At 46.3% G+C, this 27,936-nt stretch overlaps 3 protein-coding genes across 3 annotated transcripts in view; 1 reads left to right on the plus strand and 2 right to left on the minus strand.

Annotated features, from left to right (window-relative positions):
* The window catches only part of LOC121589675 (HBS1-like protein), a 40,050-nt gene extending 19,832 nt beyond the window's left edge, over positions 1 to 20,218 (minus strand). Inside the window, exon 1 of the mRNA XM_041908758.1 lies at positions 19,973 to 20,218. The gene's annotated coding sequence lies outside the window, so the exon portion shown is untranslated. The remainder of the gene's footprint in view (positions 1 to 19,972) is intronic.
* Positions 20,219 to 25,204: 4,986 nt separating this feature from the next.
* On the minus strand, positions 25,205 to 27,073 carry LOC121589679 (CCA tRNA nucleotidyltransferase 1, mitochondrial). The gene is made up of 5 exons (XM_041908764.1): positions 26,971 to 27,073; positions 26,698 to 26,906; positions 26,333 to 26,616; positions 25,726 to 26,269; positions 25,205 to 25,649 (listed from the first exon to the last, which is right to left on the minus strand). The coding sequence occupies exons 1-5, from the start codon at positions 27,031 to 27,033 to the stop codon at positions 25,340 to 25,342; spliced, it is 1,410 nt and encodes a 469-aa protein (XP_041764698.1). The 5' UTR covers positions 27,034 to 27,073; the 3' UTR covers positions 25,205 to 25,339.
* Positions 27,074 to 27,380: 307 nt separating this feature from the next.
* Positions 27,381 to 27,936, plus strand: part of LOC121589672 (polyubiquitin-C-like) — a 4,174-nt gene continuing 3,618 nt past the window's right edge. The window contains exon 1 of the mRNA XM_041908754.1: positions 27,381 to 27,528. The gene's annotated coding sequence lies outside the window, so the exon portion shown is untranslated. The remainder of the gene's footprint in view (positions 27,529 to 27,936) is intronic.

The following is a 27,936-nucleotide window of genomic DNA, read 5'->3' on the forward strand; positions in this document are numbered from 1 at the left end:
AAGGAGCACAGAACGTTTGAAGAAATTATGCGGGACCGTGCAGGCTGAAGGTGCCGTGAGAAACTTGTTACAGTCCTGTTCAAGAAGCTGTATCATTAGGAACGTGTTTACCTTTGTACCTGCGTGAAGCGTTTATGAAGTAATGAAACAATGCAACAATCATTTCCCTATTTTGCGCGCCTGGCTGTTGTTCTCACTCAAATAGCAACACACTTTATCGTTGCGGGCAAATTGATCGAAAGTACCACAAAAGACCATAAATCCCCTTCACTCTTTACACACATGGTAACAAATCGCGTCCGTTTCCCCTCTCCGTACAGCCGGGAAAATGAAACTATTATTACTTCATTGCCTTGTCTAATTACAGCCCAGGCGCGTAGCCGACCCGATCGGTTGCGTGAAAAATCTCCATCACCCTTCCCCCGGGCGCTCTTCTTAGCACGCCTTAATTCTGCGGTAAATGGGTCGATTGCGAGCGAGCCTTCCGCAACCGTAGCGCAACGGGAGGCGTAAGACATTAGGCACAACTGTACGCGTATAGGGGTCCTCAGTGCCATCTTGAGTGTGCGCCACACTTTTTTTTTCTTTTCTTAAGAGCATTCCGGCCCCTGAAGCGATGCTTGCGCCCTCGTAAAAAAGGGGATAATAAGCTGGCCAGCAACGGGGATAGAAAATAGAAACGAAATTGAAAACAACTCAAGTGGCCATCGAGTGGTCCAGTTTCATTCACATTCTATTTCGTTTGTAGTTCCCCAGTTAGTGATCTCCCATCTTTAACACCCGGCGGCGGCGGCGGTGGTGGTGGTGGCTGCTGCTGGTACGAATAGGCAGGGAAGTAATTATCATCCTGCGGCCGGTCGGGTTCCAATACACCACATGCAGCGTGACGAAGCAAAGGACATTACCATCGGCCAGGAACAAAACAAGGGGCGTTTTTGGACGTTTCTTGGCCATCTGATCGATATCGCACTTTTGCTTCCCTTTAGTCAAGATCTTTGGATCTTTCGGAACCGCTGGTATCGGTTTCAAATTACACCATGCTCAAAAGCCTCCCCAAAACCGGTCGAGAGAGAAAAAAAAAATGGGAAATTTGGACCATTTGTCCCGTGGAGAGCAGGCACTGCTCTGCGGGGCGCAGCGGCAAGGATTCCAATAGCGCGCACGGAAAACCCGCATATCACGACGGCGCGCACTTCAAATGCAAAGGAGAGAGGCAAAGCTTAAGCCACACTACTACTTTGTTTCCTGTTCTTACTGTTTCGTGAGCCCAAAGATCGTGATCAAGCACATGTAAAAATCCGCCGGAACATGATGGTATTGCCCGTTCTTTGTTACAGTTCGGGCAACTTCTACTTAAGCATGTACACAGCCGGATGAAGCAGAGTGCCCTGGATGTGGCAAAAAAAAGGTAACAGAGCGTCGTACGAAGAAAGTCTCACGAATCAGTTCCGGAATGTGGCCTGAATGGCCATCCTGTTTCCTGTGCCGGTTGGCGTCCTAATTCCGGTGCAAATAATACCCCACCCGTACTACGGATTCTGTACCGAAATATGCTGGCATTTTGTTGTGTCATTCCACCGGACGCTGGACAAAGGCGGGTGCCTGCGCCCGTATGGTTTGCTCGTTTGGCGTATGCAAAAAAAGCTGAAGCCTATGGAATCGGATGAGTCGAGGACGAGCGATGAAAAGGTGACTGACTGACTAACTGGAACAGGAGATATTAGATAGAAGAGTGTGTTTTGATGCAGATGTGTTTAAAAGACCCGCATTTATCGTATGGAACGTGCTGAAGTCTTACTAAATAGTATTTATAGAAACAAATAACAAACAACTGCATTAATCTAATGAAATTCTTATCAATTTTATGCTCATCAAACGAAATACGGGATAAACGTATACCTCATTGCTCTCAGTGCGATTGTCCAGTTAACAAAAAGGGCGATCTTGTCTGTACCCTGTTCCACACTCATCGTTAGCAGCTGCCGGCAACGGGAAATAAAAAGAACTCTATTACCCATCATTTTTGTTTCGCCCGATCTCATTCTCGCACCTTCGATGGACCCTCTTCACCGATCCTCCCCCATTGCACACGGCCAAACGGTGCGCAAGGCAAGGTGAGAGGTAATTTAAATGTTCGGTTTTTGTGGTTCATCAAACATTACACGCCACTTTCGCCGGGCCGGATGAGTTCCGTATCGTTTTTCACCATCGCACATAAACCTCGAGCCAGGGACCAGTGCCAGAATCGTCGTACGGTCGCTATAAAAGCGACGAACCCCCCTAAAAAAAACCCAAAAAGAAAACGGTACTGGTCGGAACCGTTTTTTGTTGTTGGGTAAAACACATCATCCCTCTATCTTGCAGTGGGGAATCTCGTGGGTGTTTAATAATCGATTAATAATTCTTCCGGATGTTTGTGTGTGTGTTTGTGTGTGTGTTAGCTTGCAGCTTGCGTTCCACACTGTTTTGTGGGTGCGCGTCCCTTGCGAGTGTTGTGCATCGCATCTCCCGTAATGGGAAGTGGCACTGGCGACAAACAATATCCTTCCACGCGTGGTGATAGAGCAGTTTCACTGTGCCCCCGTTGCAGTGGACAAATACGGTGGCAGATGAACTGATCGAACACTGACACTGGCACCGAGCTAACCGAAACGAATTTAAAAACCCACCGAAAGAGACTGGCGGAATACACACGCAGTGTGTTTGAAGTAATTTAATATCTTTTTTTTCGTTATGTCCTATCCTTGTTTTCATTCGCTCTCCGCTCTCCATACCTTAACAGGGTAGTACCCAGAAATACGCAGTTTCGATATCGGACACTGGGGAGGGGGGCAATAGAGGCGATAGCAAGGAAATGCTCGTAGCTCGATGCACGATTGCCGCAGCTGGAACGATCGCCGGAGCGTGGGGTGTTGGTTGTGGACGACAGTTCCGTTCGACGTTTTCCTGTCCCACCGGTTTGCCCTAATGGATTTCCGCCCGCTGCGAGGATGATGACCCCCGCTTGGCCGATACACAGTGTGTCTGTTAGTGAGACGGGGAGATAACGGCATTTCCGGAACGTTCCGGTAAAGGATGGTCCTTTGCCCGGATCGGACTGTGGCTGGTTTCGGTGTGAATGATCGATGGGAGGATGAAACCATACGCGATCGTTTTTAATTAGGAGATATTTTAAAAGGGGTATTATAAGGGACAGAAACGTTTTTATTATGATTTATTTTGAAGTGTGAATTGTTATTTTTGTTATTTAATTAACGATTAAGTAATATTTTTATTGCGTTTCATTAAAGGAATTGTATTGAAATAAATAAATCATATAAACTATTATATAATTCCTTCTTTAGCGAAAGTCTTAATGTGCATAACCTTCTTTACTCTGCGACGATTTAATATTTCAGTAACATTTCTTCGAATGCATGGTTCGAACTTTACATTGAACTTGCTACAAACATCAAGATACATGCTTCGCTCCATCGTAAGTGCATCGTCCTGCAATGCCTCTTCTTCCCTACCACCATCCACCACCCGCGATGCAACAAACAAAATAGGGGCGAGAATCATTACAAGTGGTCAAGTGCATTTGTTGTGTGACTACCAGTTGGCATAGTAGCCGCCTGACTGTCCATATCCCAATGTGCTGCTCGTCCGGTGGAGTGCCGCTGAGGTACATCGACGAACCTCAGTTCTCAGTTGCCGACATGCAATCATTACACACACACACACATACACAAAAAAACGGGAAAGCCACCAAAAACACCTCGAATAGACGGAAAAGCATACGGACAAATTGCGTGACCAGTAGCAAACCCCGGTCACCACCGTCTCCTGATTTCCTTCCAGCTCACACTCACGGCAATGGTCCCATTAGGATTGGCACAGCGTACTTGTGCCTTTATTGCTCTTGCCCCCGATGCGGTGCGGACTGCTGTTCCGGCGAATGAGGGAAACTGGCAACCCTCGCCACCCTTGATCCGGAAATATGCTGCGAACTTGACCATACGGAGAGGTTAGACAGGGCTTGGAATAGCGCTACACTTCCTGTTCCCAGTGCCCCCGGAACACGATGCACTGCTAGGCTCTCGCAGTAGGGAACACGAAATTGATAAACTGGTCATTGCAAAACAGGGAAAGGAGACCGAACCGTACGCTGGTGGGGTGGGGAACTTCCACACTCAATCGAAGGGAAGCCCTAATTACGGTGTTTGCGGTACGGGCAGGTACAATTGTAACCCTTTCAGCAAGCGCTTGCATACATGAGCAGCGAGTGTCTAGTCGGTTTGTCGCCAAATAGTGTGCAAGTGTGGAGCAAACCAATCATAATGGCCTGCACGTCATAGACTTATGCTGGCGTCCATTATGTGGCATAATGCATTTTTCACTACACAACTAAACAGGACTGGCTGAAAGGACGAAAAACATACAAAAAAATGTTCAAAAAAGAACCAAAATAAAAATGCTTGTCCTACAGCGTTTCTATCGCTTCTATCGGTACGTCGAGCCACCGCTGCACACTGTAGCTATTTACCTAGATTCCGTAGAATAGCTCCATGCAACCTAAAACCCACCGGGATCTAGTTTCGAGGGCAATGGCATTGACCAGTTGAATACTCTTCTAGCGCGGATTAAGTTGACTGACCCAGCCCAGTGTAGTGCGCGATGAATGTTTGAACGGTTTTCCATTACTGCCGGCCCCCGGTTAGTTAACACCGTGGGAGAGCGAACCGTCGAACTGTGCTAGGATTACGCGCGAAAGGGAAGAACCTCCAACAGCAGGGGACCGGGTGGTGGAACCGGAAAAATAATTTATTTTTTTCTTTTTTTTTTAAACGACACAAAACAATGCCTCAATCCCTGTTGTATCGGTAAGGGGAGGTCCATGCATCAATTGGAAGCGGAATGGAATAATCGATTTCCAGTAGCAGTGGCATCGCATCGTGTTTGAACCGTTTCTGTTTGTACGGAAGCCCTTCAGTGGAGTCCCCTCTTTGGCTTTTTTTTCAGCATGAAGAAGTGCATTCCGACTGCAGCGTGGGAGAGAGCAACTCATCGTTGTCGGTGCGTATGACGAATACCCAAATGAAGTTGCGTTTCAATCGGAGGGGTTCGAAATATTGATCCGGGCATTCGAGGCGAGGATGCTTTAACAGGACAAGAGCGCTACAGTCCGGCAGCAACAAGCTGGTCCTGGGGCAAGAGTGTAATAAATACTACAGAACGCACGGTACATCATAACCCCCCCATCCACGTAGCATATTTTCTCTCTCGTACTTAGATAAATCATTACGAGCAGTATCGATGTGACGCAAAACGTTTCGCCATTCGCCAATCGGTCGCAATCCATCTCTTCCGTGCGATCAAAACCCCGTCCCATGGGAAGGTGCGCGCAGCGTCTTGTCAGTTTTATCAGGCCCTCATTTGGCACAACACAAAAGCTTGATTTGCATTTTGTGCAACTCCCGCTGTTAAATCCTCCAGATCGCCTTCATCCCCGTGTACTGGTTATCTGATCGGCGTAACGGAAGAATCCCGAGGGACGACGCGACAAGATAATCTGTTGCTGAGGTTTTTAATTACAGTCTTCCCCGCTTCTTCCGTCATTGAAATCTTTCCCAATTGGATAGCGCAATGGTGGAGATGCTGGCGAGGTGGATTGCACGTTCATGGCGTTTTAATTTCCATGATAATTTACTGCAGCCGATAATTCATCCTCGCGCCAAAAACCTGGGAGGGAGGCGTTTCACGCACGCCAAACGCGGGTGTTGCAATGAAAACAACTTCGCTATTTGCGGGCCGCTGTTTGTCTAACGACGGTTGGCAATACAATAACAGGCTGGTTTTACGATGAAACGACTCGGCAAGTGCGGCGTGTGCTACTATTTTTCTACGGCATACGTACTTCCATTAGGTTGGGCAAATCTATTTGTCAATGTTGACATTTGTGAATTTTTGACAACCCTGCGCAATACAAAACGACGTCTATCGTCGATGGCGAGAAGATCAAAGGACTGCGCAACACAGCAGGCGACGAACGGTGGGGTATGGGTGAACTGGAATGAATTGGCGGATGATACAATGTTGTTAGTCGCAGGAAGGACGATAGATAAACGGCACTTCCTCAACGCCTCCTACCCGATGTGTAGAACTTTATTTTTCTCTCTTACTTTTATCCACCCTTAATAACTACCGCCATTTTTAAAGGACTCGCCCGTTCCTAGTTAGGGGTGCATTGTTTTTGGTGGGTCGATTTTTTCCTTTCTTCTTCGTCTGCATGCTCACTCGGTCGGGTTTTTTTTTCACCCCGTGTCTCCGCCTCAGGTTACCATCCCATCGTTTTGTATTTGACCATCTGCTTCGGTGGTTTTTGGGTTCGGTATCGGTCACCGCACGCACCGAGCACATGAACAGAGCGAGCGAGAGAGAGAGAGAGAGAGAGAGAGGGAGGAGAATCCAAGCAAATCCTGCACAGCGCGCTGCTGGGGTGTTAGCTGGTGGTGCCAAATCCGGTGGAAGTGAACATGCCCGACAGCGATTGCCACAAGCACAAGCACGAAGCTATGCATATGGGCCCCGGGTGAAGGAACCGATGGCGCAAAGCAGGCCGCCCGGGTAGGTTGATGATGATGTATTACACAGACAATCGAGCCCCGAGGGCTGACCCTTTTGCCTGCGTTTCATTTGCACCGCTCAGAGCGGGCAGCAATATGATGAATTGTGCGTGTTGCTGTTAGTTGCAAGCCCTAACCCATTGACGGTTCAATAGATTTACAACCGTCTAATGAATGGGGAAAATTCAATCCGTTCAGTGGTGGGATTATTGAAATTTTAGCATAATTAAATTTCAGCACAACAGCATCCAAAAGCGAATGATTTATTTGGCACCTTAAGTAAGCTGTTTCGAAACTGTTTTATTATTAACAGCCCTTTACGCCTCTCAGCGCCATCCTGTGTTGCTAAGCTGCTCTTAAAACAACGGCGAAGCTAGTACGTGTACGATCAGGACCACAGCTGGACGAGGATGATTTATGATAGAGTTTCACCAATTCACCACCACCGCTCTACAATCCAATCCCGGGCACGGATGCAATCAACCAATAATGAGATGAAACTATCCATTCTTCATCTCCATTCCGTTAGAAGATTTCGAAAATAAATAACCATTTCTCACGCGATCGTTCTCACGGAACACGGACGGTGAAAATATCTATATCACCGTACTGTGAAAGGTGATGCGCCTCCCCGCTCCAAACGCTTGTGTGTGCGGGGAATGTGGGCCACAGCGCAACACACATTTCCCCGGACAACACTGCTATCGATTTACACACCACCCTCGCATGGTATGGTGAAAAAGAAAGAATATTCATTGTGACCATTTCTTCCGCTTGGGAAGTACAAATGCCACCGCTTCCGTGACAAAATGAGGATGAGGTCCGCCAGTTGAAGGTCACCGGGAAATTAGCAGCCTAGCGCACACACACACGGGTGAAAACAAGGGTGAAAAACTTCCGCCCGAACATCGAGAACTGCACAAACGAAAACCCGACCCCGGGAAACAAAACGAAAACGAAACCGATGTTCCGAGAGTCGAAGGGGTGTCGGAAAGATAAATTTTCGCTCAGTGCAGCACGGCCGGAGTGCTTCGTAGTGCTTCCCAGCCTGTCACTGTCACTGTCGCTGGGTGGGGAGAGGAGGTGAGAAGGTCCTGGTGTCCTTTTTGTTGCCAAACTCGTCTATCAAATAATGCAGTGAAGGTTTTTAAACAAACTCATCACCCATTACAAACACTGCCTAGAGCTTGGGGGAGGTGGCGTTACACGGACAATGGCAGACAGTGTGAAAAATGACCAAGATTTGTCTGTCAAGGACATACTGGGTTTGACGGAGTCGCTGGGACGAATGAGGTTTAGTTTGAAATAAATTTTGCTGTCAGAGAACGGTATTTTGCCAGGAAAGGCACGTAAGCGAAGGAATTAATTCAGTTACTATAACACTATCCCCATCATTAAATACACTTTGCGCCTACAAGTATGCAATTGTTGACATTTTAGCTTTAAAACCAGTCGTTTTAAGGCTTCTTAAGCACTTTAATTGCTTACGTGCCGTTGCAGCGGAGCAATTGATTTCAATCCCAAAATGAATACTCAAAAACATTCTATTACAGCGCCCCAGGAATGACGGTTCTAAGCGAGATTTAAAAATCTTCCCCGTCATCTCGCTTGCAGAAGCGAAACCACTGGCAACCACAAACAATCTTCCCACACACGCTGTATCGCGCTCCCATCGTTACCAGGAGGCCAAGGATTGTTGTAGTAGTACGTGACGTGGCGTTACTGCCAACAACCAACAACACAAACTACAACGGTGAGGAAGCGAATTATACATTCCCGCTTCCACTCCTGTTCAGGTGGGGTGATGGTGATGGTTTCCCTCGCTATTATTTCTTTCGTTTTGGGTAGGTAGCGCATTTTACCAACCCGGCGAAAGAGAGGGAACAGATAGAGAAAGAGAGAGAGAGAGAGAGGAGAAAAACGAAACAAGATCTCGCATTCGTCGCGGGAAAGAAATCATCGCGTAGTGTTATTTGCTGTTCAGTGTTTTCTTGTGCCCTTCAATCCTGCGCTGCACTACTACAGGGCTGCTACACACCCCCGGTTAGGGCTAGTGTAATGTCACGTAGACCAAGCGCTAGCGTCATCGTAATCATCATCCCCCTTACACCCCTTGTTTTGTGTGCGTTGCACTGTATGTCGAGTTCGAACGCGAAAGTATTCCACTAACAAACAACTTCGGTGGGCGAACATAACCAACCAACCACCAAAAAAGAAGAATTTATTTCATTCAACTCCCCCTTCATTCACTGACCGGGTGTGTGTGTGTGTGTGTGGAAGTTTTCAGTTCCTTTGCATACACGCCAATACACGGCCGGCAATTATTCCGCATTTTCCCCCTTGGAGGGACACTCCTCGTGCGGTGCAGTTACTTTGCAACCCACCAAGGTTTTTAGGCAGCGAATAGCATCCCAACAATCGCACCCGGGAAAAACAACGGGATGGATCCGGGATAGTAGAGTGTGCGCGTGTTGGTGGTAGTGGTGAAAATTCCATTAGCAACGGAGAGAAGCAAAAGAAGAAAAAACACACTCTAGAGCACTTCTAGCACTACACAGTGTGGAAATGGAAACGTGAGTGTGTGTGTGTGTATGTGTGCCTGCCAAGGGTGCTCGCACACTATTCACAGCACCGGGGTCTGTTCACCCCGGGCCGTGCATCATCCCACATCCCTGCTACGATTGAAGCATATTCGTCGCCGTGGTCCGTGGTGTTCGACACCAGACGCTGCTGCTGTTGCTGCTAGTGATGATCAAAAAATCACTACACACAACTGTACGGCAGTCGGACAGCAAGCGGAATGGTGCTAGTGATGCAACTTGATGTACGCGTGTGTGCTGCAGGGGGGGTGTGGAAGGATGTAGTTGTGCGTTGCGTTACGTTATAAAAATTCTAAACTGCAAAAGGGGGATGAGAATTATAAAAACCCACCCCTGCTGAAAAGTTACAGCGTTGCGTTTTTCATTCCTTCTTCTTCTTCATTGCTCGTTTCGTTCCGGACGCTACAATTAAGGGACATGGGTGACGGGCGCCTTTGTGTGTGTTGGAAAATCTGTTCCCCGTTTTTAATGCGGTTCGTTTTAGTTTGCTGCGTTAGTTTCATCACGCCTGAAATTTATTTATGATTTCGTCACCGAAATGTTCAATCAATAAAATAGGCAAAATTTTCATAAGCTGGTACAAGCTTGACTTCAGGGATTTCCGAATAAAGATCCGAATTGTGTGCATTTTCGTGATAATTTCGCATTCCATGCTGAGTTGCACACATATTCAAGCTATTTATAGGACAACATCTACATAGCAAGATACAACTCATATCGAATTAATACTCCAATTAATACTCAATAATACTACAGCGCCAGTACAGGGGTGATCAACTCGAACGACTCAATAGCATGCCCGTCATGGGTTCAACCCTAGAATGGACCGTCTCCCCCGTAGCAAGGATTGAATTGTCCGGCTGCGTGGTAAACAATTAAGTCTCGAAAGTCTGTATAGGCCAGCACGTCTGCGTAGGACGTTACGTCAAATAGAAGAACTACAGAGCCAAATTCTAGAAATTACACCACTAGTCACCTAACACCGTTCACAGTAATTGAACTTGGAATTGAATTGAACTCAAACTCCTAATAGCGCAATGGAATTCCGAATTCGCATTTACTAGGTTTCCACGATTTATTGGTTGGTTCCTATAATGTTTGGACTCGTCTCAGGATTTAATTATCGTATCCCATGGATTTTTAGCTCGTTCACAAGATTTATTGGTATCGTCTTATAGGAAATCAATGCAATTGAACCAAAATACTCTGAGAAACGCCAAAAAATCGTGGCAGCTCACCCAAAAAATATCGGAAGCAACCAAACATTTTTTGCGATACAACCAAAAAACTTTGGGAAACCTTGTATTTTGCAAAGCAAAGAAAAATAATACTCATGACCTTTAAAAATTCAAACCAACACTGGCTAACTGCCTTACTGTCCAAGTAAGGATTAAAAAAAATGAATAAGATGTCGAACACGGCGTCATTAGAATTGATGTTGAGCTTGTTTTAAATGTAAAACGGCATAATTTACAGAAAATATATAAATCATAGTTTTAGTTATTACCATGCATATAAAAACCAAAATAACATTATATTAAGTTGATAGAGGAATTCACAGTTGTTCAAATCATTTTTCCTCGTCATGACTCTGTGATGGTTGAAATTTGAGTGCTAGCTAACGACCCTAAACCAAGCTAAACAAAAAAGGCCCCCATTCTCCAAAGCCCACGCACAAAATGTGCGACTTTTTTATGTCCTCACTCGCTGTACGCCCATCACACTATTTTTCTGGCGCCTTCTACAAAATTAAGGGGCTGCCAAGGTGATCCTGTCGCGTGAATGTGTGTATGTGTTGGGGCAGGTGTGTGAGTGCGCTTACAGCGGACGGACACCCTCGATGCCAACAATGATAACAAACCTTCGAAACTGCTCCCCCCTCCCCCATCAAACCCTAGCAAGGGAAAGTAACGCAGTCACACTTACCGCAACCCTTCTTCACGTGGAGCAGCAGCAAAATACATCACACACAAATAGAAGGGGTCCTCGCATGATCATGTATAAAGTTGTTCCACGAAGAAACAGCACAAGGTAAGTAGGTGTGTGTGTGTGTGTGTGTGTGTGTGTGTGTGTCTGTTTTGTTTTGTCCTTTGGTTGGTGTGTTACCAGGAAATTGAACGGAGCCACCGCACACCACCCAGAGCCCCGTTTCGCTCGATTAATTTTCTTCGGACCTTCTCTCGGTGTTGGGCTCCCGAAACAAGGGTACCGTCATTTCCTTTCCGACCGCGACTAATTGGGCAAGGGTTTTTTGCTGCATGCATTTAACTGTGTCCGTCCATGGTGGTGTGCATTGCTGAGTGCTGGAGTATGTAGGGACATAGTTTTTCCGCTCCCCTGTGTGTTTAGTGTTTATAAACAAATAAATTAATGCACTCACAACACTCAGTGCGTCGGTGAGTGATTCAGCGAGCAAAATTGCACTAACCTGAAGGCAATGTAGCTTCACAGCTCCACTTTATATTAGGAAAGCAATTTTAAAACACATTCCACAAAACAGTACTTAGCCGGATAGTCTCATCCTACAGTAACAGTTGGGGGAAGACACTTTAATCAGCAAATGAAAATACCTTGTCACACAGATCGATCAATCAGCCACGGACCAGACACTGCAACACACACACACACTTCACCGGATTTGGATTTCGTTTCATTAGTTTGATTGACATCGAAATTTATGCACCATCACGTAGAAACATTCCAGCAAACCCCAGACACACGCCGAGGGATGTGCGCCGATCCTGTCCAGCAGTGTCGTGTTTCTGTTTCTGTTCCCGCCAATAAAACACATCTTGCCAGTACCTCCCCATCTGGAACGAATCTTGCTCTCCGCTTGGACGGGCAGGTTGTCTTCATTTAAATAAACGAAAGACAATATTTCTCATCTTTCCCAATCGCTTGCACCTCGATTGCACCACACCAGACGAATTGGTCTACCATTGGTGTAATGGGATGTGCAGGATCATCCACCCGATCCTGCTGGCCCGATGAATCATCAATCTAGAAGACAACAGTGCCCAACGACGAGGCAGGATATGATTAATACGACCATACAACGGCTGGAAGGGAGACAACACACGAAGGGTTTATGTTTTGCAGACGCTTCGGGGTTCTAAAAAACCCGTTAAGGGCGCACACCTACTGCTAGTACTGCCCACCCTATTAGGGTGTTCTCCCACGGGGGAAGCACCTTTCACTGGCTGGACACGCGGTTGGCAGTTTAAAGGCATTTTGTGGTCCTCCAGTTCCTGTCGTCGTCGTCGTCGTTGTTCGGAAGCCATAGTCTGGGATGGTGGTTGCGTGTGGCGACAGTGTCACTATTTGCTAGTGAAATGGACAGGAATTCTTACACACACACAGGCGCAGGTTTGCATGGCGTGACTCAGAAGTTAGTGGTTTAGTTTTTTGTAGCGTTGTTGTACCATCACATCCGAGTCTCCCCGATAATAATGACCCGTTTTGAATGAGCATTACAAGTTAGCCATTTGGATGATGAATTTTGGCGAAATAATTAGAAATACGCCTTGGGAGACGCGATTCCGCTTGCGAAGAGAATAGCCACAGTTAATTGTACTTCGAGGACGTAGTAATTTTCAACTCCTGTAGGAATTGCAGAGCGAGCGAATGAATTAGAAAGCAAATAATTAGATTGCTCTAACAAGCTGTTACAGAAGTTGCTTTTTTTTGGGCACATAAAAACAAACAAAAAAAAAAGCATACAATTAGTACGCAACAACACATCTCTTCCAATACCCGCAGTTCAAGCTGTGCCGTCATCTGCGGGATGCCGCAACGTGGCTTTGTATCGGCATTCAGGCGCATCCCAACAGCCGAAGAAAAGAACACTTCACCTTTTGGAAGAAATCTTCTCTTGTGTAGCGCCTTCCACATGTTCCAGGATTTTCTCTATCCCTTCAAACCCCGACTCGGTCGATCTCAATCTTCCTAGGCACATAAGGTAAGAGGAAGAGGAAAATTGTGTATGTGTGTGTGTGTGCATGGCCCGTGCGCCCCCGTTCCTATCGTTTCAATCAATCGAAACCATAGCCGCTAGACACAGAAGAAGATGGTGTGATGGTAAACCTCCGCAATTCACCAAATGTCAATCCCGGCTGTCAGAGGGCTACCCTACGGCACTGGGAACACGGTGCGGGACGGGAAATCAATAAAAATAAAATAGATAATTTATCTTCCCTTGGCACACGACACGCTCGCGCAGAGAAATGAGAAGGAAAGGGGATGCTGCAGACCGAAAAATCCACATGCTCGCACACATAGACAGCGCGCAGGCACCTTCCGTAAAACTGCACTGCTATTTTCACCCACTTTTGCAGCCGGCACACACACACACACACACACACACACACACACACACACACACACACACATAGACCGATCTGTCGAGTGTTGCAAACGATTTAAAAGGATCCTGCCCGGATCCATCGTAATGCGAATCGTACCGGTGGTGTGCAGCATGGCCCCGGCGACCCGGTGCATTGACGATACGGTCCACAACAATGGAATGGGATTTCATCGATAGAATGAAATGGGGAAGGGAAAAGCGAGCCTGAGCCTGTATGCGCACAGCCACGAGCAACGGTTACGATCGTAAATTACAAGCGTTCATGGAGTGGATGCCTTAGCACAAGGGGCAAGCTGCTGCTGCTGCTGCAATTTCGATCGCAGCTGCCATCGACGAACATTCCTGTTGCTGCTCGTGATCGACCCGACCGAGTAGCAGCACCCAAAAAGGATCGCAAGGAGTGGCACAGCCACATCCACACGGCACCCGGTGTCAAAAGTGTACCACCAGCAGCAGATCCGATTTCGCGAGGATCCGATTTTGCTTTCTGCCCTGCGCCACCATCACCTGGAAGGTGCCGGGACGGTTCCGGGAGGGATGGTGCATCCAAAGCAATCCTTTCGGAAGTGCAATATGGTACCTTTTTTCGGCATTTTCGGGTCCTTACCGGGCAGCACAATTTACCTTTGTTGCAATCCTTTCGCCTTTTCCAGGGAGACTTCGCTTCGTTTGATGTTTCATTGGCTTAATGGACACAGTTTAATACAGCAAACAGGGTTCCCCAACACTGCTTCACTGCCAGCGCGTTCGCGCTGCAAGGATAATTACTTTGTTTGGTGCATTGGTCGCTGGCAAATGGTTTCGCGGTTGTCGACCGGAAGTGAATCGAAAGTATCAGCCCAGAGAATTGAACGAACGGGGCCACTGTGCTATTGGTTGCCCCGGGATGTGATGAGCCACGGGACAATTCAGTGGCCCAGGACACACGCAGCAAACCACCCCTTTCTCGGTGTTTCCCTTTCAGCCCATCACCCACCCGGGGGCCGGAGAAACTCAGCGAAGCGTAAATCCGCTCGAGGGGGCGAAATGAATCGGGCCGTGTGTTGGGAAATGGAAAATGTGTGTCCTTGGTAGGAAAGCTGTTTTGGAACACACACATACACAGAACAACCAGGTTGAGCAGGACGAATTGTCAAAACCGGACGGGGTGTAATTAAATTGAATTGCACCTCGCACACTAACTATTTACTACGTTCCCATGGAGAAAAACGTATCGGCATAGTGTGGTGAGCTTGGTCCTGCAACCGAACGGTGGAAAGAAGGGGAAGAGGTTACAATTTTCACAACCATTCAATTGTTTTCCACCCTATTGTGCCCGGCGTGTTACGATAACTGGATTATGCACTGTAATGGTGTGGTGTGGTGTGTATGCCTTACCGAACTCCCCGTACATTTTCCACCAATTGTACCGAAAATGGAATAACAAGTAAGTGTGCAGCAGCCTTGTCACTTCACCGGTTTGGCACGACCACTTGGCTGAGCGTAGCGCTTGTGTGCTTGAGGCACGAGCGGTGCACATTATTTTGCTTCCCCGTGGTGAGGAGATATTTGTGCTTCACTTGTGGGGAGGGCCAAAGCCATTCACGATCGATTTGCGAGTGGCTGTACTCGATGATGCGCAGCAAATGATTGCGAAACGTTATCAAACGAGACGTGCAAGGCATTGTCTCGAGCGAGATGATACTGAAGAATGTTATTATATACTAAAATATATAACATATAGCTACGGATATTATCATTTTTAACTATTTAAACATTTAGACTTCGAATAATGTGACACTCACAAAAAGATAACAGATTTACAGCCTTTAATCCTTTCAAAAGTCCCTGAGGTGTGCTCTCAGATGTGTTGCTGATAATTGCAATCAAAACAAAGTAATACATCATCAATTAATTACCTCGCCCGTGAATTCCCATCTCCATCTTCCCAAAGCGTTGGATGTTTCATGAGCGATTTGCCAATAAAATTCCCATTTCACTCGTAAGATGAGGGACAATTCGAAGATTCTCCCTTTCAGCAGAACGACAGGGCCATTTTAACGTAATTACAGGGCCGATAATGAAAACGGTTGACAATTGAATTTCCTTACTGCAATTTTCCTGCTCCTGCTCCTCCTCTTCCTAGCAATCAAAACAATCTTTTACGATCATCCAGGGAAGAAAAGCCAGGGGAGATGGACTTTGCATTTCTATTCAACTCAAATAGGCAGCCGTCCGTGCAAAACACACAAAAGAAGGAGGAAATTTGATGTCCTTTTCATTTCTAAAGCTTTATTATACGTTTTTTTTCTAAACCACTTCCTAAGTGCATCGTGCGCCGGAAGAGCATTTTCACGACCATTGTGGGGACGAGGGTGCCAATCCAAAGGTATTGGGTGAGGCCCCAACCCATCCATTCAGAAGGGGGCCCCGGCCGACCGATTCTCAACCACATAAACGGGTTCATTTCGCTTTCGAAGGCATGTTGCGGGGCGAAGTGAAACCTCTTTCGGGTTTTCACTTTCAACCTTGCCATCTTCAAACGGTCGGCCTTTTTCTCTGTTTTCTTTGTCCTGTGCAAATGGTCCATTTTATATCTGGGCACCCATGCCCGGGCTCTCTCTCTTTCTCTCTTGGTAAAGAAGCGCTCGATGGCGGGCAAGCGGGCAGGCAGGCCCGTTTGAAGTATTTGCAATGTGCAGCCGCCACGCGTCACCTCTAAAGCCTTCTCCTGCCTCATCACTGTCGTATGGCCAGTAAAGAGAAACGGAGGTAGTGCTGCATACAGCAATACACACACACACACACACACATACACACACAGGGACAGGAAAAGTGAATACATTCCAATTTGGCCGATAGAACGCAGGACGGTTCGAACTTCCTTTGGTTCGTGCGATGCAAGAAGCGTTTCCCCTTTCGGCATTTCAACGGGCGCATGCAACAAAATCTTGACAGAAGGGGATGGAATCGAGCAAAAAAAAACTCCCCGAACCTATTATTGCATGGCATTGTTACGGGGCGATACAGTGCTGGGTGTGATAATAGAGTTAAGCATGCACTTTAGCCCTATAAATGGGTCTGTTCGAAGACTTACATACCGTATAAATATGTTTATTGCTCGAGTTTCAAAATAAAAGCAACATACGAAAACGCTAAAAAATATGTGTTCTAAAACCATTGAACTAAATTAACAAATTTCTTTTAAGTAACGGCGTTAAATGAAGGATGAATCTACGAACGAGTAATGGATGATAGTCCGTTATCACCTCATACCAAAACAAATCTAGATTCAAAATAACGGATAACTTTAATCTACTTTATAGAGTGGGTTCAAGCCTCCTATGAACCGTGCTCCGGAGTAAAGACTGACTATACGACTGCATGGTCCTGAATAAGTCTCGAAAGCCTGTATATAGGTCGGCATGTCTGCGTAGAACATTACGCCAAGTAGATGAAGAAGCAGGGGATGATCATTTGATGACCATTTTAATGAGTTTCCCTGAGCTACAATGAGCTCAGCTTGCGGTGAGATATGAACGAAATGCAAATGCTAAATGTAATAATTTCAATTAATATTAACATTTTACTTGTTTAGAATATAATGTTACGTTCATTAGTATCACGTACAAATTCCATGCACAACAACTATAATTAAAGTATTATTTTTTCGTTTTACAGAGCAATGATCCAACAAGCTCAGAATCTATGTGTAAAAATGACTTATATTCGACATGGAAACACTAAGTTCGACATAATTAAGCCACGCAAGATTTTTTTTAATATCCTAATATCTCCTAGGGTGACACAACGTCCATGGTTTCAAAGCCTACAGGCAGATCGTGGATTCATTCGCATGACATCAAGACTCATGTCAAACCACTATGCGATGAACGCACATCTACAACGTATAGGGATCGTCGATACAAATGTATGTAGCTGTGGCAAAGGATTCCACGACATCGACCACGTCATATGGTCATGTGTGGAGTTTGAAACAACAAGACCCGCACTACTATCGACGGTTCAAGCAATAGGGAGGAACCCTGAGGTCCCAATACGTGACATCCTTGGTCAAAGGGACTACGAATACGCGAGAATTCTGCACAAATATGCTAAGGAGGTTGGCATCACCTTGTAATCACGTACCGAACTTATATGTTTAGAGACCCAATAAATGTATAGGTATGATCATGTATGGCTTAGGGTGTATGGGCGTTCGTGTGCATGGGTGGGTGTCTGCATGGGTGTGCGTGTGTGCATGTGGATTTTCTTTATATCCACATCTACACACGCATAGCCATGTGGACACTTATTAATGTTCTCGCGCGAACATATTTACCCGGCTATGTATGATTGTACCTATTAGCATATTTGTTAGTAGTAACTGTAGTGTGTAGTATATTGTCTACGTTGTATGTTAAATTATGTTTAGTGATCCTCGGGCAGTCTGAACACATAACCGACGGTTGGGGCAGAAGCTCACCACCATGACGAGCTCAGAGTGGTGATTTAGAACAACCAAGCCATCGCGGAGCACTAGACAACCCGGATGCTGGAAACCATCGCTCACCTAACACCTGTAAAATACGGTGTCGATGCCATATACACTAAATCCCTGCTCCCTTGGTTGGGAATACTGGAATTCCCCATAGACACTATGGAAAGAGAACGGCTGGCATACAACAGAATCCGAGCCCACCCGGAATAAGGTGCACAAAGCCGAGCAAGGAAATGTGCTTCGGCCAGCCCATAGATATTAAGAAATACAATAGAACCATCAATGTTAGATTTAAGTCTAGTCCATAATGATACGGCCAACCTGGCCGTCCTTACGAGAAATAAAAAAAAAAATTTAAATAAAAGTATACTTCAAAATCTACGTAAAAGTAAACAATATCAAGAATTTGCTATAGCATATTTTTATCAGAAGACTCTCTTCTTTCATTGCACTTACTGCAAAGGAACACACTGTAGTGTATGCCACCCTGAAATAGGTGCGTTCCGTACTGCACAACCCAAAAAAAAAGTACTTTCCGCCCAGGCAAGCAGATAGACCGCCGCACCAAGCGCCTAAACAACTCCGACGAAAGCTTTCCTGAGGTCCTTACACATCAGAAACACACACACACACAGCCATACAGACATACACAAACGCCATCCTCACCCTATGCGCCGGGATACAGAAGGGGGCAGCAGAAAAAAGGCGACCCTTTTCCAACAGTACAGCACAACAGCACAGAAATCACCCCAATCCGATTCGATATACGAACGCAAACAGCAACCGAGCAACGGATAGTGCGCGCACGGTGCCAATATTGTTCCGACCACCCTACCCTTAGGGGTTATAGGGGTTTGCTGGCGGTGATGAAACCTTGTTCTCCCCCTGGCCGATCCTTTGCACCGGGAATACTGGGACACGCACACACATGCACATGCGTCTAATCGTATCGCACACAGCATTGTAACGCGGGGGAATACATGTTGAATGCATTGGGCAAGAAGCACCTGGTTCTGTTGCTATCTCGGTCGTCGTCGTCGTCGTCGTCGTCGTCGTGGTTGTTGGTCCGAATGCCAACCGACGAAATCGGGCAGATGGGCGCAAATCTGGCCCTGTTGTTTTCCCCCTGCTGTTCCCTTCGAACGGAGCAGTGTGCAGTTGGCCAATGCAGGTCGCAGGGGGCGGCAGTGGAGCGGGCGAGAGGACGACGAACGATGGTGAGCGTCCTTACGGACAGTGGCGTTGGGTAACGGAATTATTAAACGGCTGCAATGGTTGGGTAGAGTATAAATATATGAAGGAATGGATTTTACGAGAACAATCTTGCACTTTTTAATATAAATCAGAGGGCATTGATAAATTTGAGAGGCAAATTCACTATACTTTATAATAGGTTATTAAAAATCACCTAATTTCTTCATTTTGCGTCTTCTTACAAAGGCTTTTTACTAGCACGCCACATGGGAATTCATGGCCAACCATAATTAGCGTAATTTCTCGAGCGTCCCTAAGGAACGGCAGAAAAAGCATTGCAGACTTTCATCTACTACGGCACGACCTGCACAAATCGCCTCAAATCCCCACTTTCCGCATCCCAAACCGAAAAAGGATACGTACGCGGAAGTCAAAACAAACTCAATCCACCTCGGATCCTCGGTAAGATTCCTCTATGCCGCGTCTATGTCAAGGTTATCATAAAATCAACAACAAAAGTCCACTTGTTCCTTCGGTTTCGTCTTGGGAGGGTTTTTTTCTCGTCTTCTCTTCATCACACTCACTCACACTAACAAACTTCACTAACTCCAGACAGAAGGGAAACAGAAGGAACCGTAAGGCAAAGAAAATCGGTCTGGCAGCACCGAGACCGAGACCGCACACAAGAGGCAAACAGAGAGGTAGTACCGTAAGGTGCAAGGAACTTTACCTTTTTTACTTCCCCTATTTTCGATCCACACAAGAATGGCGGGTTCTTCGACTTCAAAGGAATGAGTGGCACTGCGTCCCCCTGCGTCGTACTTCGCCTTATCCGTCCTTATCCTTCTCCTTCGGTAGGGCGCAAAGAATGTTTCCTTTTCGAGCAGCGCGTCCTCTCTTACTATTCAGGGCCTGCTTTGCGGATTTCTTCGCCACCGTACCACGAGCGTCTTTTCCGCTCTGCGATGAGAGAGGGTGTGGTTTTGTGCTTGCAGACACGGTAGCCGACCGACAACACTGAGCAAAGAAATGGCAAACTTTGATCCGATAGCCGGTTGAGCAGGAAGCAGGTTCAGGAAGTGGGTTTGGGGGATTTGGATTTGCGACAGGTCGGCAAGTTGGGCGCGTTGAGTTTTTGGGATACGTAAAGTGAATGGATGTGCAGGGGCAGGGTTGGAGTAGAGAAATTAGCTAAGTAATTTTGTTTTGTTGGTCCATGGCATTTAAAAATGACTACCCAATATCAACAGTATGGCGGAATGTGCACCCTTCTTCAAAGGAAGTTTTAGTTTTAATGAGCAGTGGAGTGGGTGATCAGATTTAATGTGGCCACAAATTATTCGGCAATTGTAATATTGACTCATTTCAAGCAAAATATTATTATTATTCGCTGACAGTAAAATATAAAAGAGAAACCCATTAAAACACCGACTTCCGGCACTAAGAGTGTTAAATTAAAATTTTAAATAAATTTGATACATTATCATAACTATCAGTTTGCATTGGAAAAAAACAGTGCAGCACCATTATTTAAATTTCACAATTAACTTGCAAACGAACGAGGAAAGATTTCAACCTACAGAAGCAACGAACCTTAACGGCAGGCGCGCCTTAACCATTCATGCCTCAGCTCGGCCAAAGGCTCGTGCCACATCTCGTACCTTCCACACCGCATATCCAGCCGCCTGCGCGTACGCGTGTAAAAGCCTTGCCTTGCTGCGCTATTAATTAGAATGCATTATGCAAGCGTACCTTGACGCCTTAGAGCGCCGTAATATCTATTGCATCTGGTTGCACACGCGCCCATGTCTGGATTTTCAGCAGCATTTTCAGCAGCATTTGCAGCAGCAGCAGCAAAGAAGGGAAAAAGGCTTTTGCCATAAAATGTGGTCGCGTGCCATTAGCCCATTTATGTTTACGGGGCCCCGGTTTAACACACCGGCCCCCTTTGCCCATGGTCGAGTTGTATGCTGTGCAGGGCCGCCACTACACATACTGATACAGCGACGTGGGTTATGTGTAAGATTTTTGCTGGCTTGCGTTCTTCGGCAGCGAAGGGGAAACGGTTGCGTGCGTCAACACCAATACTACCGCACGCAGGGAAGGATTGTGCAACGGCGGTGGAAGGATTTCCCTCCGGCAGCGGCACAACGCGGCTGTGCGCATGTGTCGCAAAGGGGGAGATTTGTTGTTTGGTGTGTGCGATCGCCTTATGTAAAACGATCCCTCCGTGATTAAGTCTACATCCGTTCCGTCGAGGGGACAGAAGCGTCGGTTTTGATACGAAGGGAAAAGGGAAAAGGGAAGAGAGGTGGGTTGCAATGAAGTGAAGCAAGCGCTAAAAGGACGCCGTACGCCGGCGTCTCGGAAGGTTTAGTTTTTTGTTGTTGTTCATATGAAAAGGGAAATCCTCCTATTCCTTGTAAGACGTGTAAGCAGATATCACCAGCGTCGCTCGGCATTGCGGTGACAGGTTGTTGAGGCGTCGCCCGGCACCTTCAGCAAGTGTGAGCAAGGTGTTTTGGAATGTTGCGAGCTTACGGGGAAGATGTTTCCACTTTGCTAGGGCTTCTTTCCTTTGGCCGTATTAGGGTTAGGTCCTGAACCGGGGGCTGAAAGTGCATACGCAACGGAAGTCGGTACTGGCCCGATCGGGAAAGTGCATTGTGTCTTCCGTAGTTTCTCTTGTTTCAATGGAGGTGGTAGGCGTAATTGGCACATCGAAAGCTGAAATTAGTTACAAACAGCTGGTTAGAGAATTGTGTGATAAATGTAGTAAAAATATAAGAACCGTCTATATAACATTACATCTCCTGTGTTGGCTATGCTTTGTTTCGGAACCAACAGGGAAAGCCGATACTTATCAAACAACTCATTAGAAGAGGCAACGCTTAAAGTCAGCCCTAGTCGTGAGCCCGTTCCGTACGCACCCGTAACCTTATCCGTGCAGATGATCGAGCAGACGGTGTCAATGAACCCGCCTAGAAGGATCGGCCGGTCATATACTCAAGGGTTCAAGCGGGAGAGAGTACGGACAGCTGCAGCGATCCCTTGGATACTCCCCGGTGATCCGACATTGCGTCGCTTCCTCGACCCTGGTTTCCCTTCGGAAGGAATGCCCGCACGACCTGCACACCTAGAGCTAGAGACAACGAACCCCGAATTTATCCATCGTCGGAGCAGCCGGGGAGGGGTGAAAGTGGTGAAACAAAACCGGAAAACGACATTACCAGTGGAAGTATTCCCAACACCAAACACACGCAGGTAAGCTCGAATGCTATCTTGCCCTTTTTTGTTCCTACCATTCGCGAAGCCATGCAAGCCAAGCCACCATGTCAGCGTTATGGTGTTGATCTTTGCCATGTAACCGATCGGTTGCGAAGGAAATCAATGCACACAACAATCAACATGTGCTCACCTACCTGAGCCAGCATCTCGTTCCGGTGCGACCTGGTGCAAAGAGGACTGGTACACAGCGCACCAAACGCACATTGTTGACGAAACACGGCAGATCAAATTCCATCGCGGAGCGGATGGATGCGCGCAAGATGTGCAGAAAGCCCGCTGAAAAGACGGTGTGTCCCTTGGTGACAAAAGCCATGGGTTTCGGCAGATCGGAACCAAACACGCGCCATGCGGGCATTGGATTATAGTTATCGATCGATCGGAGGGATCGCCGTCGATCATGTTGCACCTGGATCGCTTTCCTGTAAAGCGCGCCCTCGGCTTGCAAACAACTGCTATCTGACAAGATTTTAGCAAACGAAACCCTTTTTCGGGAAGTGTGCTAAGCTGCAAAGGATCAATGGCTAGCCATTGAACCTTCCTTACGACGGATATCCTTTCCTTTGGCTCTCGTTTTCCAATAGGTGAACGCATTTTCTCGCCCACACCTGGCCACTTTGGTGGCGGTCTTTTAGCCTAAATGCCGCCCCAAAACCGTTCTGGTCAGCCTTTTTCACGGCACGAGCACTTAACTGGATGAGTAATGATGGTTGGACGTTGGAAGCGCCTGTATACTGTATCAACGACCCCTTTTCTTTTCCACCGTCGCAACACCGTTGCGAAGCGATGAATGAGTCGACACAAATTACGATTCGAAACACACCCGGCACCGCCACCAGCAGCAGCCGCAGCAGCAGCAGCGCCATTTGCCACGTGTCACGATCTACACCCTCCCTCGGCAACGGACACACTCGAGAGATCTTCATGGAGCGACCGTTTTTCCACCTATTTGAGTGTGACAGAAGGAGATCAGATGCTCAAGATCCTTCCCGTTACAAGGGCATCATCGGGGGGCCGGTTCCTCACGCCAAAAAGGAGCGCATCGAATCGGCTCTAGCTGTTCGCTTTTGTGGTACTAAATCAACATTTACCAAAAGGTCAAGATGCAGCGAACAGACCACTCCTGTTGCTCTCGGTGATCGATCGAAATGCATCCAGAGAGTGTGGGTTTTCGAGTGGTAGGCGGATAAAATTATGTTGGAGGGTGTAAACCGTTTCACACCTTCCCTGTATCGGGCACGGTGATGCGCGAAACCGTTGTAGCGTTATGGGAAATGGACTTGAAATCTTCATTCGAATGATTAATGAATATTACGACGGGCACGAGTACCAGCTGATACTGTTTGGTGGCTCGAGTATGATGAGTGCAACGATTTTAAGTGGTTTATTCTTAATAACTTATCGGTCTGTAACGAAAAACCAAAAGAGTACGTGCAAAGATGTTCCACACTACCGGTGATAGTTGTTTATATTATTTCTAAATTGAACTGTACAATCATGCTTTGTCATGCGCTTAACAAACATGCTTTGTTGGTTCCGCTATAGCAGTGTTGGTTGGCAAACTTTGCGGCCTGAAGAACCAAAATCTAAAACCCGTACAGTTTCTCAGCAAAAGCTAAATTGATTAACCTAGCACCTAGATGGGAGATGGTTTAAATAGGAAAAATATCCTCGAAATAACCAGAATAGATCCACAGGTGACTTGCCGATCATTGCACTAGAAGAATGGCAAACGCAGTACAGATTAATGATGTGCTCTCTGGAGCGCACCCACGACTCCGATCCGACTCCGGCTATTGTTAGTCCGATTCAAACTCCAACAAAATACGAACCACTAGTTTCGTCCGGAGTCGGAGTCATTCAGAGTCGATCGGAGTCGCCCAGAATCGATCGGAGTCGAACGGAATCGGATTCGGTCGAAGTCAACAGGAACCGTTCGGTGCAATATGGTTGTGATCAGGCATTTCATTTCGTTGTGTTTTTTTCGTTGTGTTCATTTCGTTGTGTTTTCGTTGTGGTCTTTCACTTTGCGCATGCACTTCGTATATAGGGCTTTGTTTCGTAGGCCGACTCCGGACGACTCCGACTCCAACCGATTCCGGACAACTCCGAACGACTCCGGATGACTCTGAACGACTCCGACTCCCAGTGACTTCGGCTGGCTCCGGACGATTCCGTACGACTCTGGAACTAATGCGACTAATGCTGCGCGGAGCTACCTTCCGGAGTCGGTTCCGAAATTATTGGAGCCGGATCGGAGTCAACTCCAGATTTTCGCCAACTGCACTCATCACTAGTATAGATCTTTAAATTATGTTATCCCCTTCAATATAATGAAAAGTACGATCGATTAGATGACATATGAAGGTAAATTATAAAGCATTAATGAGAACTAGCGTAATAGCAATTAGTGAAATAAATAATGTAAAAGAATACATAAAATGAAAGTAATAAAATATAGTTAAATAAATATAATTATAATAACAATGTTTTCCACGTACCTTTGTAAAGAAGTGTTAGAAGCACATCACACTTCCGAAACATTGCCAATTTTTCATCTCGGCGCTTCTAGAGACGGCATATAGTTATGCAATTAGCCTCCATAAAGTGTAACTGTAAAATCGTTCTACACTCTACACTTTTCGGAAGTTAACAATAATTGATACAACCAGCAAAGTTGCACATTACAACAAACATGATGTTGTATTACTTGATGTTGGATGAAACTTCTCCTTCACTGCGGTGTGAAATTACCATGATTTTACACAACTATTATACAAACAACACAGCTCATAGTACGATAACATAGTGGCTATTGCTTTTTCTTAACATTAATCTCCTCCAGCACAGCCGGTAGATGTTCCAGCAGTTGCTCCTGAGTCATATTGTACTGATTGTTGGACCAAATTATTTTTAGCCTATCCAGTACCACACCCAACTTGGGCCCTTTCGGTGCCCCGTTTGCGATGAGTACATTACCTTTGATAGGAAACTGTGGAATTGGCCAGTCGAGCAGCTGCTGGTAGAGCTCCCGCTTACCATGGTACTTTAGTAGCTCGAGCACGTACTCCTTCTTTAGCTTAACACTGCTGATGGTTTGTAGACAGAGCTGTTGAAATGGTCTGGAGAAGAATGGAACGATACTTATTAATATAAACTACAAAATCGAATTAGATACTCCTTTTTTCGCAAACTTACAATAATTCATCGATTGTGGCCGTTTCTTCGCGATTTTGGGTAATGAAGTAACAAAGCTCCCTTTCGTACACGGTAAACTTAAGGCGCATGTTTAGGTTCACGGCATCTTCGGGTGTGTTTAGCAGTGCCGAAAGGACCGTTATCGGCTGCAGCTTTGGATCGAACGATCGGACCTGCTTCGCCACCCGCAAGAACTCTGGCACGTTTGGTGCATCCGGCAGTCCCATGTGAGGCGCTAGCTGACAGTTAATCATCGCTTCCGTCAGCTCAATGCCGAAATTACCGCTCAGTATCTTCTTCCACTCTTGCCAAATACGCTCACCGCTGATGCGTGCCAATCCGTCTGCGTTTTTCGTTATGATGCGCAACGTTTCCTCGTCGTGGCGGTTCGATTCCTCCGCAATACGTCCGTAAAATCGAAAGTAGCGTAAAATGCGCAGATAATCCTCCTTGATGCGCATGTCCGGATCGCCCACGAAAGCTACGCGACGCTTTTGCAGATCCTCGTAGCCATAGAAGTAGTCGTACAATGTGCCATCGAATCCTTTCGGGGGAAAAAAGGACGGTAAAACATGATTCAACCATGCTTCGCTACAACCGCACTTACCGAGAAACATGGAATTAATGGTCAGATCTCTCCTGTTTGCATCGAGCAACCAGTCGGTGGTGTGGATGACCTCGGCATGACGTCCATCGGTAATGGCATCGATGCGCAGCGTGGTTATCTCAAAGTTTTCCCTATCGTTTATCCTGGGCGTGATGGTTCCGTGCTTTTCGCCGTTCATGTTCACCATCCGAATGTTCTCTTTCGTGAAGATCTCTTTCATTTCCGTAGGGGTGGCCGTGGTTGCTATGTCAACGTCTTTCGGGTTCATGTTCATGAGGATATCTCTGTGAATACGGAGAACAGTTGAATGTTTTGTTTCATGTCGTTCCGCACAACTGCCGGCCCGGATGACAGTGGAGTCTTACCGTACAGCACCGCCAGCAACGCGGATTTCAAAGTTGTACCGCTCGAACAGCGCTATCAGATCCTTTAGCTCTTGGGTGAAAATCGAATGAAACTCGGGAGAGTCAATTTTCTTCACCACCGGATCCGGCCGGGCAATCGCACGTGCGTCCATTCTGCGCTGTTCGATGAACTGTTTGAACCGTTCAGTGTTGGTGGAACTGTAACGACACTAAATGGTGTTAATGTTGGAAAACGGTTTGCCCTGGATGTTGGTCAATATTATGTCTGCTCACCAAAAATCCGTTGATGTGAAGAAAACGCTTGAGAAGGGCTTGCTGTTGCCGGAATGCCACCATTGTATGTTTTGGCTAAAAAAAAAAGTCAGCTGGTGAATGACAGCTCGAGTTGACAGGATGGGTGAGTTTCGCTGGATTTGACAGCTTGGCATGATCAGCCCAGTATGACAATTTAGGGTTCCACATGCATTTTATTTTAAAAAAGCTTTTTGTATAGTTTAAGTAACTTTGTTTTAGCTGTAAACTTAATACTAAAGACATCTTATATGCTTGAAATACAGTTCAAAATCTTAATAACATGACATTTGATTTTGTCAATTGAAGTATTAACGTCAAACGGACATGTCATGACTATACCTGTTTTCTGAACAAGTTGGCATCAGCTTTGGCCGTGCGCATCATTTTCCTTATTCAGATTTCACCCTGCGAGAAGAACAGAAGTGCGAACTGCGAACTCCGTGACTGTGCGTTGATAAAAAAAGTTAAATTTGTGAATTTCATCTAGAGCTGTGAGTCAACAATTAATATACGTGAAGAGTGTGAACTAAAGTGAAGGTAAGTCGGATTGTGGTTAGCAATTATTTCCCTGTTAACAGGCTGAACTGGAACAGACACCAAAGCGTTGGGCGTTGATGGCAATGGAGGGGCTGAAAGGTCATTAATGAACAAGTAGGGATTTCCATTTTAATCGAAGCATTTGTAGATATGAATATTTGCAAAGGAAATTTCATAACTGAAGAATTGTAATGTAAATTATTTGTTGGGTTCTCTAATTTTCATTCCCCCTCTGGTGGCGTCGCTTCTGCAGGTAGCGAAAATTGTCTTTGTTCTCCATCGATATTAGCCGTTATGACGTAAAAGAAAATGGCGAACGTTTCGAATGACTTTGGAATTAACGCATCAGCGATCTTTACGAGTTGCCTAGACGGTTCTCGAAACGTTAGTCATTTCCTGTTTTTCCCC

The sequence above is a fragment of the Anopheles merus genome, chromosome 2R, assembly GCF_017562075.2.
Source record: "Anopheles merus strain MAF chromosome 2R, AmerM5.1, whole genome shotgun sequence".
Classification (NCBI taxonomy): domain Eukaryota; kingdom Metazoa; phylum Arthropoda; class Insecta; order Diptera; family Culicidae; genus Anopheles; species Anopheles merus.